General features: G+C 49.5%; 1 protein-coding gene across 20 annotated transcripts in view; it reads right to left on the minus strand.

Moving 5' to 3' along the window:
- REPS1 (RALBP1 associated Eps domain containing 1) overlaps window positions 1–21,065 on the minus strand; it is an 894,243-nt gene that overhangs the window by 28,928 nt on the left and 844,250 nt on the right. For all 20 annotated transcript variants that reach the window (XM_085612456.1, XM_085612466.1, XM_085612457.1 and 17 more), the window contains one exon: window positions 7,172–7,311. In XM_085612456.1, coding sequence (XP_085468582.1) covers window positions 7,172–7,311 — 140 coding nt within the window. The remainder of the gene's footprint in view (window positions 1–7,171; window positions 7,312–21,065) is intronic.

Genomic DNA, 21,065 nt, shown 5'->3' on the forward strand with positions numbered 1-21,065 from the left:
TGGCATGCTGGATGTCACCCGAGAATCCAGTTGATCGGACCCAAGCGTGGTGCCTGAAGACCATGCTGGTCCTGACTGCTCTCCACAGGCAGTCAGTAGTGTCCAGACCCTACCTGACTGAGTACCTCGCATTGACAATCTTGGATGAAGTGTTGGAGATTTTGCCTCAAATCATCTGGGACCATGGGCAAGATGTCTGCCACCATGTCCCATAACACGTGGGTATATCTGAGAGCAAGGCTGGTAGAGAAGAACATCCCTTTGGCAAATGCATCCATGCATTTCGACTCGCAGTCTAGTGGGGTAGTCGGAATCACATTAGGGTGACTACTGGAGGCCTGCACCACCAAGACTTCTGGTGACTGTGTTCCAGTAGGAAGTTTGGTTACCCAGGGCAGGTCTGTGCGCTTGAAATTTGCCTATTGACTGGAGGGCAAGATTCTGGTTTCATCCAAGGGCCCCAACAGTGTGTCTATAAGGGCATCATTAAATGGTAGCAGAGGCTTCTGGTCAGTCTGTCCAGGGTGAAGCACTTCTGTCAATACACTGGTCTTGAATTATGTAGTGGGAAAAGTTAAGTTCAAGACCTCCGTTGCCCACTTTATTACTGTGGCAAAGCAGACAGACTCTTCAGTGGCCTCATTAGGAAGAGCAGAGTGAATGCCAGTATCAGGGGATGTATTCAAGTCACTGGTATCCCAAAACAAATTTTCGTTGTCGTAGGCGTGCTAGAACCATCCTTATTGTCTCCAAATTCATGGTGGCATTGTGGGAGTGACCTAGCGTCAGAATAGGTGTAATGTGACATCGGTGCAACATTGATAAAAGTTGCTCTGGGTTAGCCTGCGATTCGATCTAGCCTCGAGGGAATGAGCGCCTGATCAACATCAGAAAGCCCAGAAAGAGAAGAACTCACATCAGCGTGTGGATGTGAGCAGATATAGTGGCCTGATGTCACATCCGGAATGGGACGGAACGGAGCCGATACGGAGCGGCAAAATTCCACCTACAGGCGTGCGAGGGAGTTGGTATGAAAATCTTCCGGAGACAGTCTGGCGCCTGGGGAAATTCACAAGGTGAGGAATCTGAAGTTAGGAGTGTATATCAGAAATGAGTACACTCATGAGATCTGGGAGCAGTTCCACATCCCACAGGGTTGTCAACAGCTTATCTAAGTCAACAATGGCACCTAGTAAAATTAGCAAATGTTGAGTAACAGGCCAAACAGTACATTTCCATCCATGTGATCAGCCATGAAGACCCATCCTAGGATAACACCTGCAGCCAAGCAAAAGGTGGCACATGTTGCAATAACATGGGGAAACCCAATGTAGGGAGCACTTACACCCACCTGAAATACACAGTTCTATGAAGAGGATGTGCAGTCAGGCGATGAGACACCCAAGGCCAAGGAAATTAGAGGCTTCACTGGAAAGCACCAGGATTTCAAGGTTACCTCCAACAAAGTCCAAGGGACCTTTTACAAGGCTTCTAAGCTTACACAGAAAAATGAGTAATAAACATTGCCAGCACTGGTGGTATGTCACAAGTGTCACCCTGTAGAGAGAGCTTTACCTCCAATTTGTCCCTGTCTCCATGTTACAATGACAGCACTGGTATGTTGCCAGGTCCCTTCTGATGTCACTCTAGCACAGTCTGGAACGCTGTTCTAGACTGGGTTTTCAAGGAGTTCAGGCCCAAGAGCAGGGCTAAACAGAGAGGAACCACAGCAATGGTCACATCATTTAAATACTTAATTTCTCATGTCTCACAAGGGCTTCAACAAATTGGAAACATCCCTTCAATATACACAGCAAACTTTAGAGAACCCCTTGATAAATGGAGATTTTTGTATCCCACCTACTGTAGTAGAGTGCTTCCTCTACTTGCCTGGGCAATGTACCTCTTCAAATCCTAGAAAAACAGAAGGTAATTATTTAACTCTTAGAGTATGCTGACAAAAATATAAAAAACTAAAAACCACTTGGTCAGTATAAAGAAAAAAACTCAAAATTTCATTAAATATATAATTCTACAGAATGGAAAAAGTCAGCAAATTTGGAAGGTGCAGATAACACAAATAAGTTAGTTGGTTTTGGAAAGTTTTGCGGCAAAGAACAAGTTTTTTACCTTCGGTAACACTCTTTGTGGTGAATACTCTAAATAACTATAGATACCTCACCCACAGAATATCTCCCAATGGCCAGACTGGATCTGGAAATGTTCTCAACTATGCTCTGCGATTTAGTATAGAGTGGCTACAAATTGGCTGTGTTCCACCTTGGAGATAACTGAAGCAGAGCTGCATACAAGCAATAACCCTGCAAGCTCACATCACTTCCTTGCTTGACTCTTTCCGCGCTCTCTGACGTGAAAAACAAAACTGTTAGTATAAGCACACAGATCTCTAATTTTAGACCTTTTTTTAGATGGTAAAAAGAAATCACTCCATAGAACGGGAGGTGGGAGGGCAGATAGGAATCTTTGGTTAGAGACTATCCACCAGAAAGAGCGTTACGGAAGGTACGTAACTTATTCTTCTGATGGATACTTTTAACCGCAGATTCCTCACTTTAGAATAGATACCAAAGCAGTTCCTCATAATAATGGAGGGTCTGTGGATTTTTCTAAGCCAAAAAGCCTTGCAGAAACAAGTGGGTGAAGTGTCCTTCCTATCAGATCTGGCTGCCAAGGCAGCAGTACGTCAAACATGTGCACTGATGCCCATGCTGCAGTCTGGTAGATGTCAAGAACAGGCAAGTCCACTTGCAAACACAGAGGTAATAGCCTTAGCCCTGGTGGATGGACTCTCAGATCTTCCGACGGGGTGTTTCTCAGCTAGTGCGTTGCAGATCTTTATACAGAGGACTATCCGCTGCAACAGGGTCCTTTCTGCACAGTTGTCCTTTTCTTCACTCCAAAGAATCCCTCAAAAAGCTGATCGTCCACACGATGGTCTTTCTATTATCTATGCAAAAGCTTAGGCCCTTCTGGATCCAACTGGTGAAGTCTCTCCTCTTTCAAATGGTGAGGAGCAGCAAAGTACATTGCCAGAATGATGGCTTGCCTTACCTGGAAGGGAGTCATGACTTGCTCTTGGCACAAAGGCTGCCTGTGTCCTCATCACCAATTTGTCTTCGAAAAAGGTGTAGGGCAGCTGCAATGAAAATTGCTATAGTACACCTATGCAATGAGCTGACATATTGGAGTACAGAAAACAGTCTTCAAAGAGAAACAGAGAACAGTTATCCATGGGCTCAAAGGGCATACACATGAAGAAAGTCAAGACCAAGTTAAGTAAGGTCCCACAGTGACATCACAAACGGCGTTTGAGGAAACGTGTGTTGAACCTTCAATAAAACTTACCACAACAAATTTTTTGAACAAGATTGGTTGGTCTGGCTAACATAGAAATGCTGAAAGGGCTGACAAGTAACCTTTTTATAGGGACCACTGCAAGGCCTTGCTGGGCTAAAGACAAAGTAAAAGGACTTTTGACAGCTTGCCCTGCAATGGGTCAGTGTTGAGAGCACCACACAAGGTTATAAATTTGTCCCAGCGCCTGGCATAAATGGATTTCGTGGAGGGGTGTTTGGTGGTCAGGAGAACATCCACCACTTCAGGCAGTAATTCAAACACATTTAAATGCCATCCTGCATGTAGGTGTAGACTGCGTAGATTTGGAGGATGATGCCCTGTTGCAGAGACAGAAGTCTTTGCGAAGTGGCAGCCTAATCAGGGGAATGATGCTTATGCCTAGTAGTTTTGGTCACCACACTTTCCTGGCCCAAACACGGCAACTAAGAAAACTTGGTCCTAGCCGTTCTTGATCTCATTCAGAAGTAGAGGTAGTCGAGAAAAGGCACAGAGGAATCACTTTGCCCAACCCCAATGCACAGAACTGTGTATTCTTGACGGTGGTGAAAAGATCCAGGGCTCTCGCCAAAGGAAGTAGACAGCCTGCACCACCTCAGGATCCAAATACCTTCTATGTTCTTCAAGATGTTTGCTCATTTCACCTCTCTGGCATTCAGGGAGCCCACCTGGGGATTGGGAATCAGAAAGATGCCCTGGCGGTCCAAACACCTCCCGAGATGCAAAGCCTTCTGGGACAGAAGTCAGGATAGCACTCAGCCGTGCTTGTTCCAGTAACACACAGTGGTGGTGGTGGTCTGTGAGAACCTGCACCAGCCTGCCCTTAATGGACAGCAGGAAGGCCTTCAGAGCAAGATGACTTGTTTGCAACCCCAGCAGACCAATGTGAAGTCGGCCCTCCACTGGAGACCGTAGTCCCCTTATTCTCTCCCTCCCCCCCCCCTCAATCCGAGGAGACCTCCTCAACCCAGCAGGGATGCATTCATCACCACTGACATTTCTGGGTGGGGAACGGAGAAGGGGCCTGCCACTGGAGTTGCGTTTGATCAGTAACCACTGTAAATCTCTGACAGTCTCCTCCGAGACCTGGATGGTGTTGGAAAGACTGCCTCGATGTTGGCCCCAGTAGAACAGCAGAGAAAACACATGGCATAGCTGAGGATGCACGATGCTAAGGGGCCAAAAAGCATCAGCGCCACTCTCGCCATGATCTAGGAGTGAGTCAGAATGTCCTGGACTCGCTGCTACCGAGAAAAAGCCCTGAACTCATCTGTGTCCAGGAGTGCCCCAGTGAATGTAAACCTCCAAAAAGTTCTCAAATGGGACTTCAGCTCATTTATACTACTTTCCAACGATGTCAAGAGTTCCGCTGTTGTCTGGAGGTGGCCTTTAGCAGTTAGTTATCGAGTTACGGGATTACAAGGACTCCTGACATCTGAAGAGGGGCAACAACCACTGCCATCACTTTAGTAAACACTTGATTGGCTCTGGTGAGGCCGGAGGGGGGCATGGTAAACTAAAACTGCTACTGGCCCACCATGAAATGCAGGTAACACCTGTGGATGTTTTTCGATGGATATATACGAATACAAGATTCCAAGGACACCATCCAACCGCCTGGGTCCAAGACAGCCAGGTTTTGGGCTGACATGAGCATTTTCAATTTGTTCTTCTGCAGAAAGTCATTCTGTGATCATTTATTCAGGGGTCGAAGGTAAAGGATAGGCCTGAGGCTCCTGTACTTTTCCAGCACAAGGAAATACTGAGAGTAACAATCTCTATTTTTCTTCTCCATTTCACACTTGGATATCAACAGGTGCGCTTGTGAAGCAGGATGGGCTAATGCTTCCCTGAAATTTGATCTGGTACGCCAGGGATTTTGTGTGGTTAGGAGAGAAAAGGCAGGGCATAGTCTTTTTGACCAATTTTAAGACCCATCTGCAGATGTGATGTTTCACCAACCTGGGAGGAAATATTGAATCCTGATTCCCACTGGTTGGGTATGTGCATCTAAGGGCTAACTAAATTGGGTTGCTGGTTAGTGTAGCAGGGCAGGAGGAAGACTACTGTCACTGCTGGACCACACGTTGTCGGCCAGGCACGCATCTGAGACATCCAAAGGACTTGGTTATATGCCACAGCACAGGCTGTGAAGTGTGTGTCTATAGGCCAGCCTTATGGAATAGCCCCTAAACTTCCAGAATTGGTGTGAAAATTGTTTGGCAGGGGTCAAAAGTCCCAAGGAAAGCCCTATAGCTCTGCTATATTTAACACGATCCAAAGAAAAGTCAGACTTTTCTCTGAAGAGGTGAGATTCAAAATTGCATGTCCATTAGGGAGGGCTTATATATTGCAGTAGAACACAGTAGGTTTCATTCAGGCACGTCTACAACGGAGAAACTGGTACCTATTGTCCTGCCCAGGCAATCCATGATATCCGGACCTGCTCAAATAACATATGTGGTTGCCTCCTGCCCATCATGTATGCTATGGGCCAAAAAGATCCTAAGACCTCCCTGGCTGCCGGAAAGATCTCATTGGCCATGCCCCAAACGGCATTTATGTAGCGGCCTAGTAGGCATTCTGCATTCACAGATCCCTGCTCCAGACTGGTTCAAGAAAACATAAGTTTACCAAAAGCATCAATCCTCCTGGATTTTCTATAGTGATTGGGAATCACCTTACTGGCTGAATCTTGCACAATATCGTTCCCTGGAGTGGAGTGCTTGGTGAGATAATCGAAGTCACCAGGCACAGGTGTATGAAGTTTGGCTACCCACCTATTAACAAACAGGAAAGAATGTGGTTTCTACCAAGTAGCCTTCAGAGTATCTGAGAGGGCATCATTACATGGAAGTAGGGGCTCAGATGTTGCTGGTCCAGGCAGCAGAATTTCTCTCAAAACATTAATTTTAGTCATTTTCAGAGGGGAGATCATTTCCTAGCACACTGTGAATGTTTTTTGGAAAGTTGTCAGAAACCCAACAATTTGGAAGTGAAGCTGTGTCAGAAGGCACAAAGAAACTAATGCCAGCGTGCAGGCTTGGTGCCTCTCCCTCCGTGGCTAGGCACCAACACTTCCATGGTAGCATGGAGCAAACACAGAGCTGCACAATAACATCTAGATGGGGGCGGGAGCACTGCTAGGAAAAAAATCTCCAGATTCAATCTAGCGCCTGGGTCATATTCTAACATAAGGAATCTGCGATTAGAAGTATCCATCAGAAAAAGGGGTCTACTCTAGGATATCATGGTGCCTGACCCAGACAATAACACACAAACTATTTGCTGAATAAAATCTAGCATTCTGAAAACATGTCAAATTTTAGAATTTATAAAGTGTCAAAATTAAAAGCTTCACTGCATTAACATTAAAAATGTGGACCTTCTTCCTGGCAAAAGCTTAAATAACCAAAGGCTGCTGCTCAGCCTTTGTCACAGGGGACCCCTGTGCTTTTCAGGGATGAAGAATAATAAGTGAGATTGATGACATTGGTCAGTGCTGCATTGTAGCCAAGTCAGCACTAAGGTCCTAAAATAAGGGATCAGAAAATACAAAAGAAACTATGAAAAAAGAGGAATGTAACGGACACACTGAAATGAGGGGAGGTTGAAACAACAACTTATGTGCTCAAAGTAGCAGAGAGCTAGAAGTATTGTACAGATTTGGTAACAGTCCTAAAAGACTCCTTGCAGATTTAGCATTCAACTTTAACGGCTTCCTTAAAATTACACGTGTTAACTGTATTATTTAACATTTATATTAAAAAACTGTAAATAGTTACAATTACTATACCGAGGAATAGCTGGCTGTGGGGGTACAACAGCACTAGGTTTTTGATTGTGCTCTTCAACTTCTGGTTTCAGATCGTCCTCTGATTTTAATCTTCTACGAACAGGCTTAGGTGGTGGAGCAAGAGGTGTGCTGTTTTTACCCTAATGGGAAAGATAAACATTAAGCCCAACATAGGTATGCAGTAAATCTTCAAAAACCTGTAAATTCGAAAATTTATAATAAAGTGACCAAAGGACAAAAACACCTATCCACAAAATTCAGTAACCTATCCCCAATCTAAATCATATATATCCAACATGTGTGACATTTATGGGCACTATGGAGTATATGTCCATATTTTAGCATGTTTTCTTGGACAAAAAGAAGTTGCCTAAGGTGCTCAAGGACATATTGTTGGCTTACTATTAATATAGACCAAGGTAATTTACAGGACATTTCATATTTGTGCACTGGGCCATTGTTATATATCTCTTACTCCTAGACTTCTGACAGCTGCTCAGATTTTTTCCACATGTGTGCATTTGACAGCTAGAGCACCATGTATGTACAAGTCTATTTTTGCAAACCTCATTTAGTAAACCATCCTACAGAGTATTTCAATATCCTTCCCCAGTAGTATATACAGTATATCATCAGATGTCTTTTAAGGTAAATTTAATGCATACTCATTCCAATTCTGTGAGGCTCGACTGTTACCTCCTCCTCCTCATCATATTGCACAGGAAGTTATTTTTAATTTCGGTCCATTTCAGCACGACAGAGAGCCAATATGCCACTTCAAAGGCCCTGGGTAGCCTCCCAATTCACAGAAATTTTCCTTTTCACCAGAAGCATAACTTCATCTTTAATTTTATATTTATATTTTGCTTTCCTTTCCATGGGAGTTAAGACCAGTAAATAAGTCTCATGTGTCATTAAATCCCTCTTTACAGTTAATTCTGTTATAATCCCTGACTGTCTTCCACTAAAGCCTTAAGAAATGTATTTAATACAATAATCATGGCTCTCATTATGCCGTCACTGGAACTCTTAGCTTAGGGAAAATTATTTTCCCTTGTATATAAATGCATTGATTGGTAGATAAAATGATAAATTAAACTCCTGGGGTGAGGATGTAGCCCAACGGCAAGGGCGGTCGACCTCTAATCTGGGGAACTGGGTTCGAGTCTCAGCAACGACGCTCAACCTCCTGTGATTCTGGGAAAAGATGAATGCGTCCTTGTATAACGCAACTGTTGCTCATGTAAAGCGCTCTGATACCTGAAACCTTCGGGTCAAGTTTGCGCTGTATAAAACTCCAGGGAAAAAAAACCCTCTAAATATAAGCCAAATGCAGCTGCTAGAACACATTATGGTATGCATGTTAAACACCTTTAACAAAGTAGACATCACCACTAAATTAAAAGAAATTGAAAACTTACAACTACAATGAAGCAACAGAGATACACGTACAGATATATCGGAACCCTTGCCCACAAACACAATAATAGACACCCTTGCAGAAATGACAATAAATATAGGCACCCATGACAATAGACTAAAGGGTACAAAGCCCTCACAGAGTGTAGAAAGCATGCCCCACCCTGTCACCCATTTCTTGTGCTCTGGAGTGTTGTCATTTATGTGCTCTCTCGAACCTGCTCTATATTAGGGGTGACTGCATGGAGTCAGCATGCTCCTACCTAGATTTGGATTTCTTGATGCCACCTCATGACTTGAGGACATGGCGCTCCTCTGGGGAGTTAATGTCTATGGCGATGGGGGTGGAGTGGGAGTCTAAATAAACTGCCTTTAACCATGGACTCCTGGGTAATGTATGTGGCCAGTGTTGGCTATATGTATAGAAGTTTATATTATGCAAATCTTTTTAAGCCTTTATGCACTCTCAGCTTTTTGGTGCTTCTAATCTATCTGGCAGGATGGCTCAGAAGGGGAAATACTGTCCACTAGCTTTAATGACCTGTAGGTTATGGATTCAGGTCTGGTGAGATGACTTAGCTCTCCATCTTCTCGGCTGTATGCCACTGAACTGGTTGGTGGTAATAACCCCTGTTGGTTCTGGTTTGGCAAAGGCTGGCGCAGCTAAAGTCCTGTGTAAGTCGCTATCTAGCCTGTGCACTAAACTATCAGTTAGAGCTCCCACAACTGACTACCACCATTTATTTTTTATTTATTTGCAGTTTTATACAGCACATAAAAAGGACCACCAGGGCAGCAGAGCCGTTTACATGGAAGTACAAAGAATAGGAGTTTACAATATATTTGCGAGTTAGAACACAGTAAATACAATATACATGTTAACATAATGGGAGTTGACAATCCCACAGGCAAACTAGCTTACATATGTGAAGACTCTAGTATTGTCTGGTTTGTCACTTAAAAAACATTTAGTGTCATAAGGATCGAGGTGATGTGATCGGCAAGCAATGCAGCCCAATGTTGTGATGCTGATATTTCAATACTTGAAAAAGAAGTCCTGGTCTTGGCCTCAGCATCTAATAATCAAGTGATTCAAGCAAACCTCTCCCAAGCCCAATGTATCACCTGCTGGAAGTTTAGAGCTGATCACTTAGTCACATCTTACCTTAGGGCAGGAGTCATTCTCTTATGAACTCATGTTAGGTGAGTTTGCTAGCTTTCGTATGAATTACATTTTTAGGGGACCTTCTTTCAGGCTGCTCCTGAAGCTACATTTCATTTTAAAGCAATGGAGCAGCATTTTGGCCTACTGAAACTTAAAGAACAAGTTACTTACCTTCGGTAACGATGTATCTGTAAGAAACATTAGTTAGTTAGATTCCTCACCTTAGAATATCCCCAGGCGTCAGACTGGATCCGGAAAGATTTTTGTAGCAATACCCCTTGCGCGTCGCTAGGCGTCGTCTGCGGCTCCGCGTCCCTCGTTGGCGTTGTGCGCCGGAATGACGTCGGAGTACTTAGACGCCGCCCTCCCCCCTGACGTCAGTTCTTGTACATAGCTTTCCGCGCCAGGGACGCTGAGCCATGCAAGAGACCAACACTGGTGCCAAAAAATCTAGGGCCCTGAAAGGGAGAACCTTAACCCTAGATGTCGGTTCGCAGAACGGGGAGGCTGGGTGGGTCGGTGAGGAATCTAACTAACTAATGTTTCTTACAGATACATCGTTACCGAAGGCATGTAACTTGTTCATCTGAAAGAAACACGTTAGTTAGATTCCTCACCTTAGAATAGATACCCCAGCAATACCTACCCCGGAGGTGGGCCTGCGAACCAAGATCACACCAGAAAGTCCTGGAGAACAGAACGGCCAAAGCGGCCATCTCTCCGGACTTGGCTGTCCAGGCAATAGTGCCTGGCGAACGTGTGCAGTGAAGCCCACGTCGCCGCCTGACAGATGTCCTGCAAGGGGACTCCCCGTCCCATGGCAGTTGTCGCCGCTGTGGACCGGGTGGAATGGGCTCGCAGCCCAACAGGAGGGACCTTTTTCGCCAAAGAATAGCAGAGTTTAATACACAACATGACCCACCGCGGGATGGTCCGCTTGTGCACAGCTTTACCCTTCTTCGCACCTACATATCCAACAAAAAGTTGGTCGTCCACCCGGAACTGGTTTGTGCGGGCCAAACAAAATGACAGCGCACGTTTTGGGTCCAGACGGTGGAGCCTCTCTTCATCTTTTGAAGGATGCGGAGGCGGAAAGAAGGTGGGCAGCGTGACCGATTGCCCGATGTGAAAAAGAAGTCAGAGTTTAAGAAGGAAAGTAGAACGGGTCCGGAGGACAACCTTATCCGGATGAACCGAAAGGAAGGGAGGCTTAGCTGACAGAGCCTGGAGCTCACTCACCCGCCTAGCGGAGGTGATAGCCACCAGGAAGGCAGTTTTCAGAGTCAGTAGACGAAGTGGACAGTTGTGAAGGGGCTCAAAGGTAGCGCACATCAGAAAAGTAAGAACAAGGTTCAAGTCCCACTGAGGCATTACGAATGGAACAGGAGGGAACATATGAGTAATGCCCTTGAGAAAACGTGAGACAACAGGGGACTTGAAAAGAGAAGGCTGATCAGGAAGCCTTAAGAAAGCAGAGATTCCAGCAAGATAATCCTTCAAGGTGCCCAGAGCAGAGCCCTGCTGGGCCAAAGAAAGAAGAAAGAGGAGAACCTCAGAAAGAGGGGCAGAAAGGGGATCCACAGCCTTTGCTGTGCACCATGCCACAAATTTGTTCCACTGGCAGGCGTATACCGTCTTTGTGGAGAGACGCCTGGCTGCCACAATGACATCACAGACTTCAGGAGGCAAGTCAAACGGCAACTGCCGCCGCTCAATCTCCACGCATGGAGGTGGAGGCTGGACAGGTTCGGGTGGAGGACCATCCCCTGCTGCTGCGACAGGAGGTCCTCCTGAAGAGGCAGTCGTATCGGGGGATCGATGGACATACTGAGTAGCTCGGGATACCAGTACCTTCGTGCCCAATCCGGAGCCACCAAGATGACTTGGGCCCGGTCGCGCCTGATCTTCTTCAGCACTCTGGGCAGAAGTGGTATAGGCGGAAAGGCGCACAACAGACCGCAACTCGACTCGCGACGAAAAGCGTCTCCGAGCGAGTGCCGCCTTGGAAATTCCAACGCGCAGAACTGCTGACATTGCGCGTTCTCTTCGGTGGCGAATAGATCTAACCAAAGCTCTCCCCACTGCAGAAAGAGACCTTGCGCCACGTCCGAGTTCAGACGCCATTCGTGATCCATCATGCACCGGCGGCTGAGTTCGTCTGCTCTGGCGTTCAGAGAGCCCGCCAGATGTTGAACCACCTGATGTTCCAGCCATGTCCAGAGGCGCAGAGCCTCCTGACAAAGGGTCCACGGCCCCACCCCGCCCTGTTTATTGCAATACCACATGGCGGTGGTGTTGTCCGTGAACACCTGCACAACACTTCCCAGGACAGAGGGAAGGAAGGCTTTCAGTGCAAGTCGGATCGCCCTCAGCTCCAATAGGTTGATATGGAGCAGAGTCTCCGCCGGAGACCAGAGTCCTCTGATCTCCGCCTCTCCCATATGGCCCCCCCCATCCCAGGAGGGACGCATCCGTCACTATGACATGCTCCGGTTGGGGTAGGGAGAGGGATCTGCCGCTGACCCAATCGCGATTCGTGAGCCACCACTGCAGCTGGTTCGCAGTGCCCTCCGAGATCAGGACATGGTCGGACAGGCTGCCGCGATGCTGGGCCCACTGAAACTTCAGGTCCCACTGCAGAGCCCGCATCCGCCACCTGGCGTGAGGTACCAACAGGATGCAGGAGGCCATCAGCTCCAGAAGCCGCAGCACCAACTTGACCGAAACCCAGGACAAAGGCCGGAAGATGGAAATCAGGGCCTGAATGTCCCAGACCCGCTGTTCCGGCGGTAGACCCGGAACTGCGCCGAATCGAGAACCGCTCCGATGAAAAGGAGCTTCTGGGAGGGACTCAGGTGCGACTTCGGCACATTGATGGAGAACCCCAGCGAGTGCAGGAGGTCGGCCGTAGTCTGGAGGTGGGAGACGACTAGCTGTGGCGAGCCCACCTTCAACAGCCAGTCGTCGAGATAGGGGAAGACTGGAACCCCCGATCTGCGCAGATGAGCTGCGACCACCGCCATCACTTTCGTGAACACCCGAGGGGCACTGGTGAGGCCGAAGCGGAGCACGGTGAACTGAAAGTGCTCCTGACCCACCATGAACCGCAGGTAACGCCGGTGGGCCGGCAGGACGGGGATGTGAAAATAAGCGTCCTGCAAGTCCTATGCTACCATCCAGTCTCCAGGCTCCAGGGCAGCCAGAACCTGAGCTAAAGTGAGCATCTTGAATCGGTCCTTCCGGAGGAAGGCGTTGACGCGCCTGAGGTCCAAGATCGGACGTAGGCCCCCTTTGCCCTTCTTGGGAACCAGAAAGTAGTGGGAATAACAACCACGACCTACTTCTGGACCAGGAACGCGCTTGATGGCCTCTTTGGCCAAGAGGGCCGAAACTTCCTCTCGTAGAAGATGCAAATGATCCCCCGACATACGGTGGTTGAGCGGTGGCATGGCTGGAGGTGTTCGTCTCGAAGGGGAGGGAGTAGCCCCTTCGGACGATTTGCAGCACCCACCTGTCCGACGTGATGGAGTGCCAGTGGAGCAGGTGATGGCAAACTCCGCCGCCCACTGGCGTTGAATGGGCCTGAAAGCTCGGACTAGGAGGGCTTTGAGGCGGATGCTGCCGGGGTGGATGTGGACTGACCGGCATGTTGACCTCCAGTACCGCCTCGGCGGAATCACGTCCGCGTGCAGGTTGGTTCTGCGGACGGTGGCTGGGCGGATGTGAGGAGGCGCCCCTTCCTTGGCCACAAAAGGGACGAAAGGCGGAAGTTTGCGGCCGAGGGGCCGAAAGACCCAAGGACTTGGCCATGGCCCGGGAGTCCTTGAACCGAGCCAGCGCACTGTCCGCCTTCTCACCAAAAAGGCGAGTGCCATCAAAGGTCATGTCCATGAGGGAACTCTGGACATCCCCCGAAAATGACGTGGACCTCAGCCAGGCGTGACGCCGAAGCGCCACCTTGGTGGAAATCGCCCGACCCAGCGAGTCCGTGGTGTCAAGTCCACACCGTATGGCATGCCGCGCTGCATCTCGACCGTCAGCAAGAGTTTGAGCGAGTCGTGTCCGGGCCTCCACTGGACACAAGGGCAGCACGTCCTCCACCGCATCCCACAGAGAGTGGGAATAACGGTCCAACAGGCAAGCGGTATTTAAAGACCGCAGTCCCAAACTCAGGGACGAGAACAGTTTCTTGCCAAACTGCTCCAACCTCTTGGATTCCCGATCTGGAGGAGCGGACGGGAAGGAGGATTGGGAGGTTGAGGCCTGGATAACCAGACTCTCGGGGGTAGGGTGTTGGGAGAGGAAACTGGGGTCGCCCGGAGCAGGGCGGTGGTGCCGGGCAACGTTCCGGTCCACAGGAGGGACTGTGGAGGGCTTGGACCAAGTGCCCTGCAGAACGTCAATGAGGGCCTTATTAAACTGCAGCAGAGGCTCAGTGGAGCTTGCTGTCGGTTTAAGGACCTCAGTGAGGATGTTAGTCCTCACGGCCACAGCAGGCAACTCCAGCCCTAGGGCTTCGGCCGCCTTGCGCAGCACCACTGAGAAGGCTGCACCCTCCTCCGAGGCCACAGTCGGAGGAGAGATGAAAGCAGCGTCCGGGGAGGTATCCAGACCGCTGGCATCCCCCAATTCCTCTGCCCAGTCCTGAGAAAGTTGTGCCTGAGCGGCCATAGGGTCATCATACCCCTCCCAGTCGCCCTCGTCATCCGATTCCCGATAAACAGGAGGAACGATCGGAGCCGGGCAGTAGATGAAGGGTTCACCAGTCGCGCCGGCAGCGGCGCCGGGCGGCGCCGTGCCCGGACCGGGGCTAAACTGGGGAACGACGTCGCCCGGGGACGGCGTCGGAGGTGGAACAGGTGCCGGCGGAGGAGGCGTCGTGAGGTCGACCGGCGCCGACCGAGATCCAGGCCTGGATCCCTCGGGGACCTGCGGCATCTGGGCCGGAGCCGTCGACGGGGCCGGGGCCACCGGCACGCGAGGTCGCCCAGTCGAGCCCGCGGGGCCCGAAGGCGCGCCGGCAGGCGTCGACGGCGGAGCCAGGCCCCTCATGGCCGAGAGGAAGGCACTGACCTCCGCCGGAGTCGCGTCAGTCCCAGGGACCGGCGGGTATGGGGACGGACGTGGCTCCTGCGGCTCCAACGGAGCCGCGGGGGTGGGACCACCCTGACCCTCGGCCGAGTCGCGCGACCGGCGAGGGGAGTCGGAAGAGCGATGTCGTCTCTTGGACTTCTTGGAGTGCTTCGACTTACCCGAAGACCCCGACTATGGCTGTGGCTCCGCGATCGGTCCTTGGACCTCCTCCTGGACCGGGACCGAGAGCGGCGCGGAGCCGAGTGCCGAAGCTCGAGAAGCTTACGGGACCGCTCCCGCCTAGCTTTCGATGTCAAGGCCTGACAGTCGGGGCACGACTCCGTGTCGTGGTCGGCCCCCAGGCAGTAAAGGCACCGGCGATGGTTATCCGTCACCGACATCAGGCGATGACAGGCGTCACAGGCCTTAAAACCAGGCATCCTACCGGCACCAGAGTTGAGTCGATAGACCAAAAAGAGTCAAAAAATTAGTCAAAAAATGACTAGGGGTAAGCTCTTCCCGGATCGGCGCTTACTGGCGCGGAAAAAAGAAGAACTGACGTCAGCGCGCGAGGGCAGCGTCTAAGTACTCCGACGACGTCATTCCGGCGCACAACGCCGGACGCGGAGCCACAGATGACGCCTAGCGACGCGCAAGGGGTATTGCTACAAAAATCTTTACGGATCCAGTCTGACGCCTGGGGATATTCTAAGGTGAGGAATCTAACTAACGTGTTTCTTTCAGATCTTGTATTCAATAGTACGACATATGTTGTTTGATTGCGTTCAATTTAACTGGCTAGTTGCAATTAACTGGAGATAGTTTCACATCTTCACAATGCACCCCTCTAATTTGCCCAACATCTCTGGGCCTCCTTGTCACAATATATGACCTCAATGCATACCTTCAGGCAAAGTCAGGGTGGCATACACAGACCCTATTTACGCATGCTTGGTGGAGGGTATAGGACTGCATGCATAGATGAGGAGAGCCTGTCTTCTCCACTTGAGATGTCAAACAAGAGCTTTTGAGTGAGTATTAACACTACATAGGTATTTGCTTGTGTTGGCAATCACGCCAGGGGGATATGGAGGGTCAGGTGATGGGAGTTGCTCATGCCAATTCCTGGTCACTGCTTGTGGATGGAGGCGCTTGAGCCAGGTTGACGCATATGCAATATCTAAATGGGGTGGTCATTGTACAATTGGCAAAATGACTGAATATTTGGATTTGGCCTGGACAATAACTATGCAGAAGGGAATATTGGGTTTAGCATTCAGTAGCTAATACAAATACTGCTAGCACTGAGCTTAAACAAACCCTGAAATCAGACCTTTTGTGTACTACTAGACCCATCAGAGCTCTGTCCCAAGACTTGTTTTGCTGGTCATGCACTTAAACATGGAGAAGTATTGTTGGTAATGGGAGTTGGAAGGCACTTTGGGAAGAGTAACTGAATGGGAAATGGATACAAAGGTCAAACTATTCATAAGATGAGCTCATACACAGGACTCCAGCTAGGTAGAAGGAAAGGAAGGCTGAGAAAATTGAGGTGATGCAAGAATGATGTAGTCGGAGAATGGCAGGTTCATTAGGTGAGAAGAGGCAAGATGAGGTAAGGAAGAAGAGTGGGAGCAGAAAATGTATACTCCTAGTCTCTGCATCCAACTGGAAAATGAGATGAAACAATTAGAATGCATTAAACATAGCGCAAATATGCCATATAGGTGAGGGGGTATTGCTGTGCTAACAACAATATAATATGGCATAACTGGATAGTGTGAATAGACCTCTTTTGAAGACAAATACCAGACCTTAGTGGCCCACCTACGCCAAGAGACAGCGCTGCCTGGGTTTGTCCTCTCTTTGGCACAAAATGCTGAAGTTCTATTCTAATTACTTGCGGATATTCCTTTCTCAATTCTGAGACCAAAGATGGTATTTGTACTGGTAAACAAGTTACTTACCTTCAGTAATGCCATATCTGGTAGAGACTCTATCTAGCTGCAGATTCCTTACCTTAGAATTATCTCAAGGCGTCAGACTCGATCCGCAAATTTTTCATGAGCACTACCCCTGCATGCCAGTAGGTGGTATTGATCGGCTCAGACACTGGAGGCGTCCGCGCCGGAAGTGAGGTGTGGGGTGCCTATATAGGAGCCACCCCAGTGCGCTGATGCTAGTTTCTTTAAGCAACTTTTGACATTAGGAGCATGGAGCCACAAAGAACACTGACCACTAGAGCCTTGTAAGGGGAAAAACACTGTCCCTAGAAATCTGTTCTCAGATCGGGGAGGATGGGTGGGTCTGTAAGGAAATGCGGCTAGATAGAGTCTCTAACAGATAAGGTGTACCAAAGGTAAGTAACTTGTTCATCTGATAGGGACTTCAAACCACAGATTCCTTACCTTAGAATAGATACCCAAGCAATACCTCCACGAGGTGGGTCTGCAAAACAATTTCATACCAAGAAGTCCTGCAGGACCGAATGGGCAAAGTGCCTGTCCCATTGGACCCGACTGTGCAGGCAGTAGTGTTTTGTGAATGTGTGCAAGAGACGCCAGTTGCTGCTTAGCAAAAATCCAGGATCAGGACTCTGCAAACGAATCCAGTGGTCGTAATCTTGTGGAATAAGCACTCAAACCCTCAGGTGGTCACTTTTTTGCCAATGCGAAGCAGTTTGTAATGCAGAGCACGATCCATTGGGAGATGGTCCGCTTCTACATGGCCTTTCCCTTCTTTGCTCCGACATACTCCATGAAGAGTTGCTCATCCATCTGGAACTCTCTTGTGCGGTCAAAGTGGAACAACAATGCTCTCTTTGGGTCCACTCGGTGAAGTCTCTCCTCTTCTTTAGAGGGATGTGCGGAGCGGAAAAAGTAGGCAGGGTGATGGACTGGCCTACATGAAAGGTAGTGACTACTTTCGGCAGAAAGGAAGCTCTAGTTCGTAGAACCAGCTTGTCTGGGTAGGGCGGCTTGGATGACAAAGCCTGAAGCTCACGAACCCTCTGGGCAGATGTTATTGTTACCAGGAAGGCAGCCTTGATGGTGAGGAGCCAGAGAGGACAGCTCTGCAAAGGCTCAAAGGGAGCACACATCACGAAAGTCAGGACTAGATTAAAGTCCCACTGAGGCATGATGAAGAGAGAAGGAGGAATATGTTGCAAACCTTTCAAGAACCATTGTATAATAGGAGATTGGAAGAGGAGTGGCTGGTGAGGCAACCGCAGAAAGGCTGACATAGCAGAATGATAGCCCTTTATAGTGTCCAGGAGCAGAGCCCTACTGGGCAAGGGAAAGAATAAACAGAAGAACTTGAGAAAGGGAAGCAGAAGGGGGGTCAACCCGTTTTTCTGCACACCATTCCAGAAACGTGCTTCAACGGCAGGCGTATACAGTTTTGGTGGCGGGACGCCTGGCTGCCAGAACAACATTGTAGACTTCGGGAGTAAGGTCTAAAGCGGTCAACTGTCGCCACTCAAATTCCATGCAAGAAGGTGGAGCATTCACAGGCACGGGTGGAGCACCCTCTCCTGCTGCTGCGACAAACTATGCTCCTGAAGGAGCAGCCTGATCAAAGGGCCGATGGCCAAGCTTAACAGCTTGGGATGCCAAACTCTGTGAACCCAGTAAGAGCCACAAGAATGACTTGGACTTGGTCTTTCCTGATCTTTTGGAGAATTCTGGGCAGTAGTGGTATGGGTGGAAAGGCATACAGGAGGCCTGAGCTCCCCATGAGACGAAAAGTGTATCCGAAACTGCTGACATTGGGATTTCTCTGCGGTGGCAAACAGACCCAACCAAGTTTGCTGAAAGAGACTTTGCAACACCTTCAGATGGAGATGCCATTCGTGATCCTCTAAGCATCTTTGGCTAAGTTCGTCAGCCGCGGTGTTCAGAGAGCCCACCTGGTGTGGAACAACCAGGGAAATGCCCTGATATTCCAGCCACGCCTAGAGACGCAGGGCTTCTTGACAAAGGGCTCACTACCCCACCACGCCCTGTATGTTGCAGTACCACATGGCACTGGTGTCCATTAACACCTGCACTAGCCTTCCCCTAATGGAGGGTAGAAAGGCTTTTACTATCAGCTGGATCGCCCGGAGCTCCAGAAGGCGGACATGGAATCCTGATTCCACCAGAGACTTGTGATTTCCACCTCTCCCAGATGGCCACCCCACCTCAGGAGTGACACATCTGTCACTACTGTCAGATGTGGATGGGGAAGGGAAAGGGGTCTGCCGTTGACCCAATCGCAGTTCGTTAACCAGCACTGCAGCTCTTGTGCAGTTCCCTCGGATATCTGGACCATGTCAGAGAGATTTCCCTCATGTCAGAAGCAGGATATAAGAAGCCATAAGGCACAGCAGCCTCAGAGTCAGTCCCACTGAAATCTAGGATAAAGGCTGAAACATCATTATCATATCCCGAATATCCTGGACCGGCCGTTCGGGGGGATATGCCCGAAACTGCACTATATCCAGAACCGCTCCGATGAAAGGGAGCGTCTGAGAGGGAGTCAAGTGTGACTTCAGCACATGGATAGTGAACCTCAGTGAGCAGGAGGTAAAGCATAGTCTGAAGGTGGGAGACGACTGCCTGGGGGAGACCGCCTTCAACAGCCAGTCATTAAGATAGGTGAAGACTGGCAGCCCGATCTCCGCAGATGAGTTACGACCACGCCTTCACCTTGGTGAACACCTAACGGGCACTGGTAAGGCCAGAGGGGAGCACAGCAAACAAAGTGCTCGTGCACCGTGAAACACAGGTAACTCCTGTGGGCAGGGAGGACGGGAATATGGAAGTGTGCGTCCTGCAAATCCAACACTACCATCCAGTCTCCTGGGTCCAGGGCAGACAAGACTTGAGCGAGCGTGAGCATTTTGAACTTTTCCTTCTTGAGGAATAATTGAGAGGGCTCAGGTTTAGGATTGGATGAAGGCCACTGTCCTTCTTGGGCACCAGAAAGTAGCAGGAACAGCAACCATGACCTACTTCTGGCAACAGCACCCTCTTTATGACTCCCTTGGCCAAGAGAGACATCACTTCCTGGCAGAGCAAGGTAAGATGGTCCTCCGTCACACTGTCGTAAGCAGGTGGCATGGGTGTGGGGGTGGGTGGGGGGGGGGGGGGGGGGAGAGGGGGGAGTTATAAAGGGAAGGGAATAGCCCCATCAGACAATTTGAAGAACCCATCGGTCTGATGTTATAGACCTCCAGTGAGGCAGGTGATGGCGTATCTTGCCTTCCACTGGATGCCCATGATGATAAGAAGGCAAACTAAGGGTTTGGAGGCTGCGATTGCCGAGGCGTGGTGGACAGGCCCAACATCTAGCTTCCCGATGCATGAAGTCTGTGGGGACTGTATGCTCGCCGAGGTGGCTGAGTGGGTGTAGACTATGGAATCCCTTTAGAGGGTGCGAAAGGAGTTAAAGGGTGAATTGGGGGTGGTGAGGGGCCAAGGAAAATAAAAGGACGTGGTCTTAGCCCTGCTGTCCTTAGACCTCTCCATCACTGAATCAAACTGGTCTCCGAAAACACAGGAGCTATCAAAGGATATGTACATAAGCAATGCTTAGACGTACCCTAAAAAGTCAGTTGTCCTCAGCCAGGCGTAGCATCGTAAAGCCACTGTCTATTAAACCGTTCTGCCCAGCGAGTCGGAGGTATCAAGTCCACATCTGATCGTGAACTTTGCGTAGTCTCTCCCGTCAGCAACAGCCTACGAGAGTATTGCCTGGGTGTCCTCCGGGACCATGGGCAGCACCTGCACAATAGGATCCCATAGAGCATGGGAGTATCGGCCCAAAAGGCATGCAGTGTTCACAAACCACAGTGCCAGGCCGGTGGAAGAAAACATCTTCTTCCCTAAGGTGTCCAAGCCTCTTTGTTTCCCTATTTGGGTGAGAGGAGGTAGGGAATGCGCCAGGATTTACATGGGAAGTAGAGGCTTGGACCATCAAACTCTCTGGGGTGAGGTGCTGGGTAAGGAAATTGGGGTCCCCTGGTGCGGGGCAGAGGTCGCTCATCCTGTTCACTGGAACCCCTGTGCTGGGTTTGGACCAGGTCCCAAGCAGGATGTCAGTAAGGGCTTCACTGAATGGGAGAAGCAGTTCTGAGAAGGTCACTCCCAGATGAAGCACCTCCGTCAAAACATTTGTCTTGACTGCCACCAGTGGCAGGCTAAGCTCCAGTACCTTGGCCGCCCTTCTCACCACCACTGCACGGGGAGAAAA

The sequence above is a fragment of the Triturus cristatus genome, chromosome 6, assembly GCF_964204655.1.
Source record: "Triturus cristatus chromosome 6, aTriCri1.1, whole genome shotgun sequence".
Classification (NCBI taxonomy): domain Eukaryota; kingdom Metazoa; phylum Chordata; class Amphibia; order Caudata; family Salamandridae; genus Triturus; species Triturus cristatus.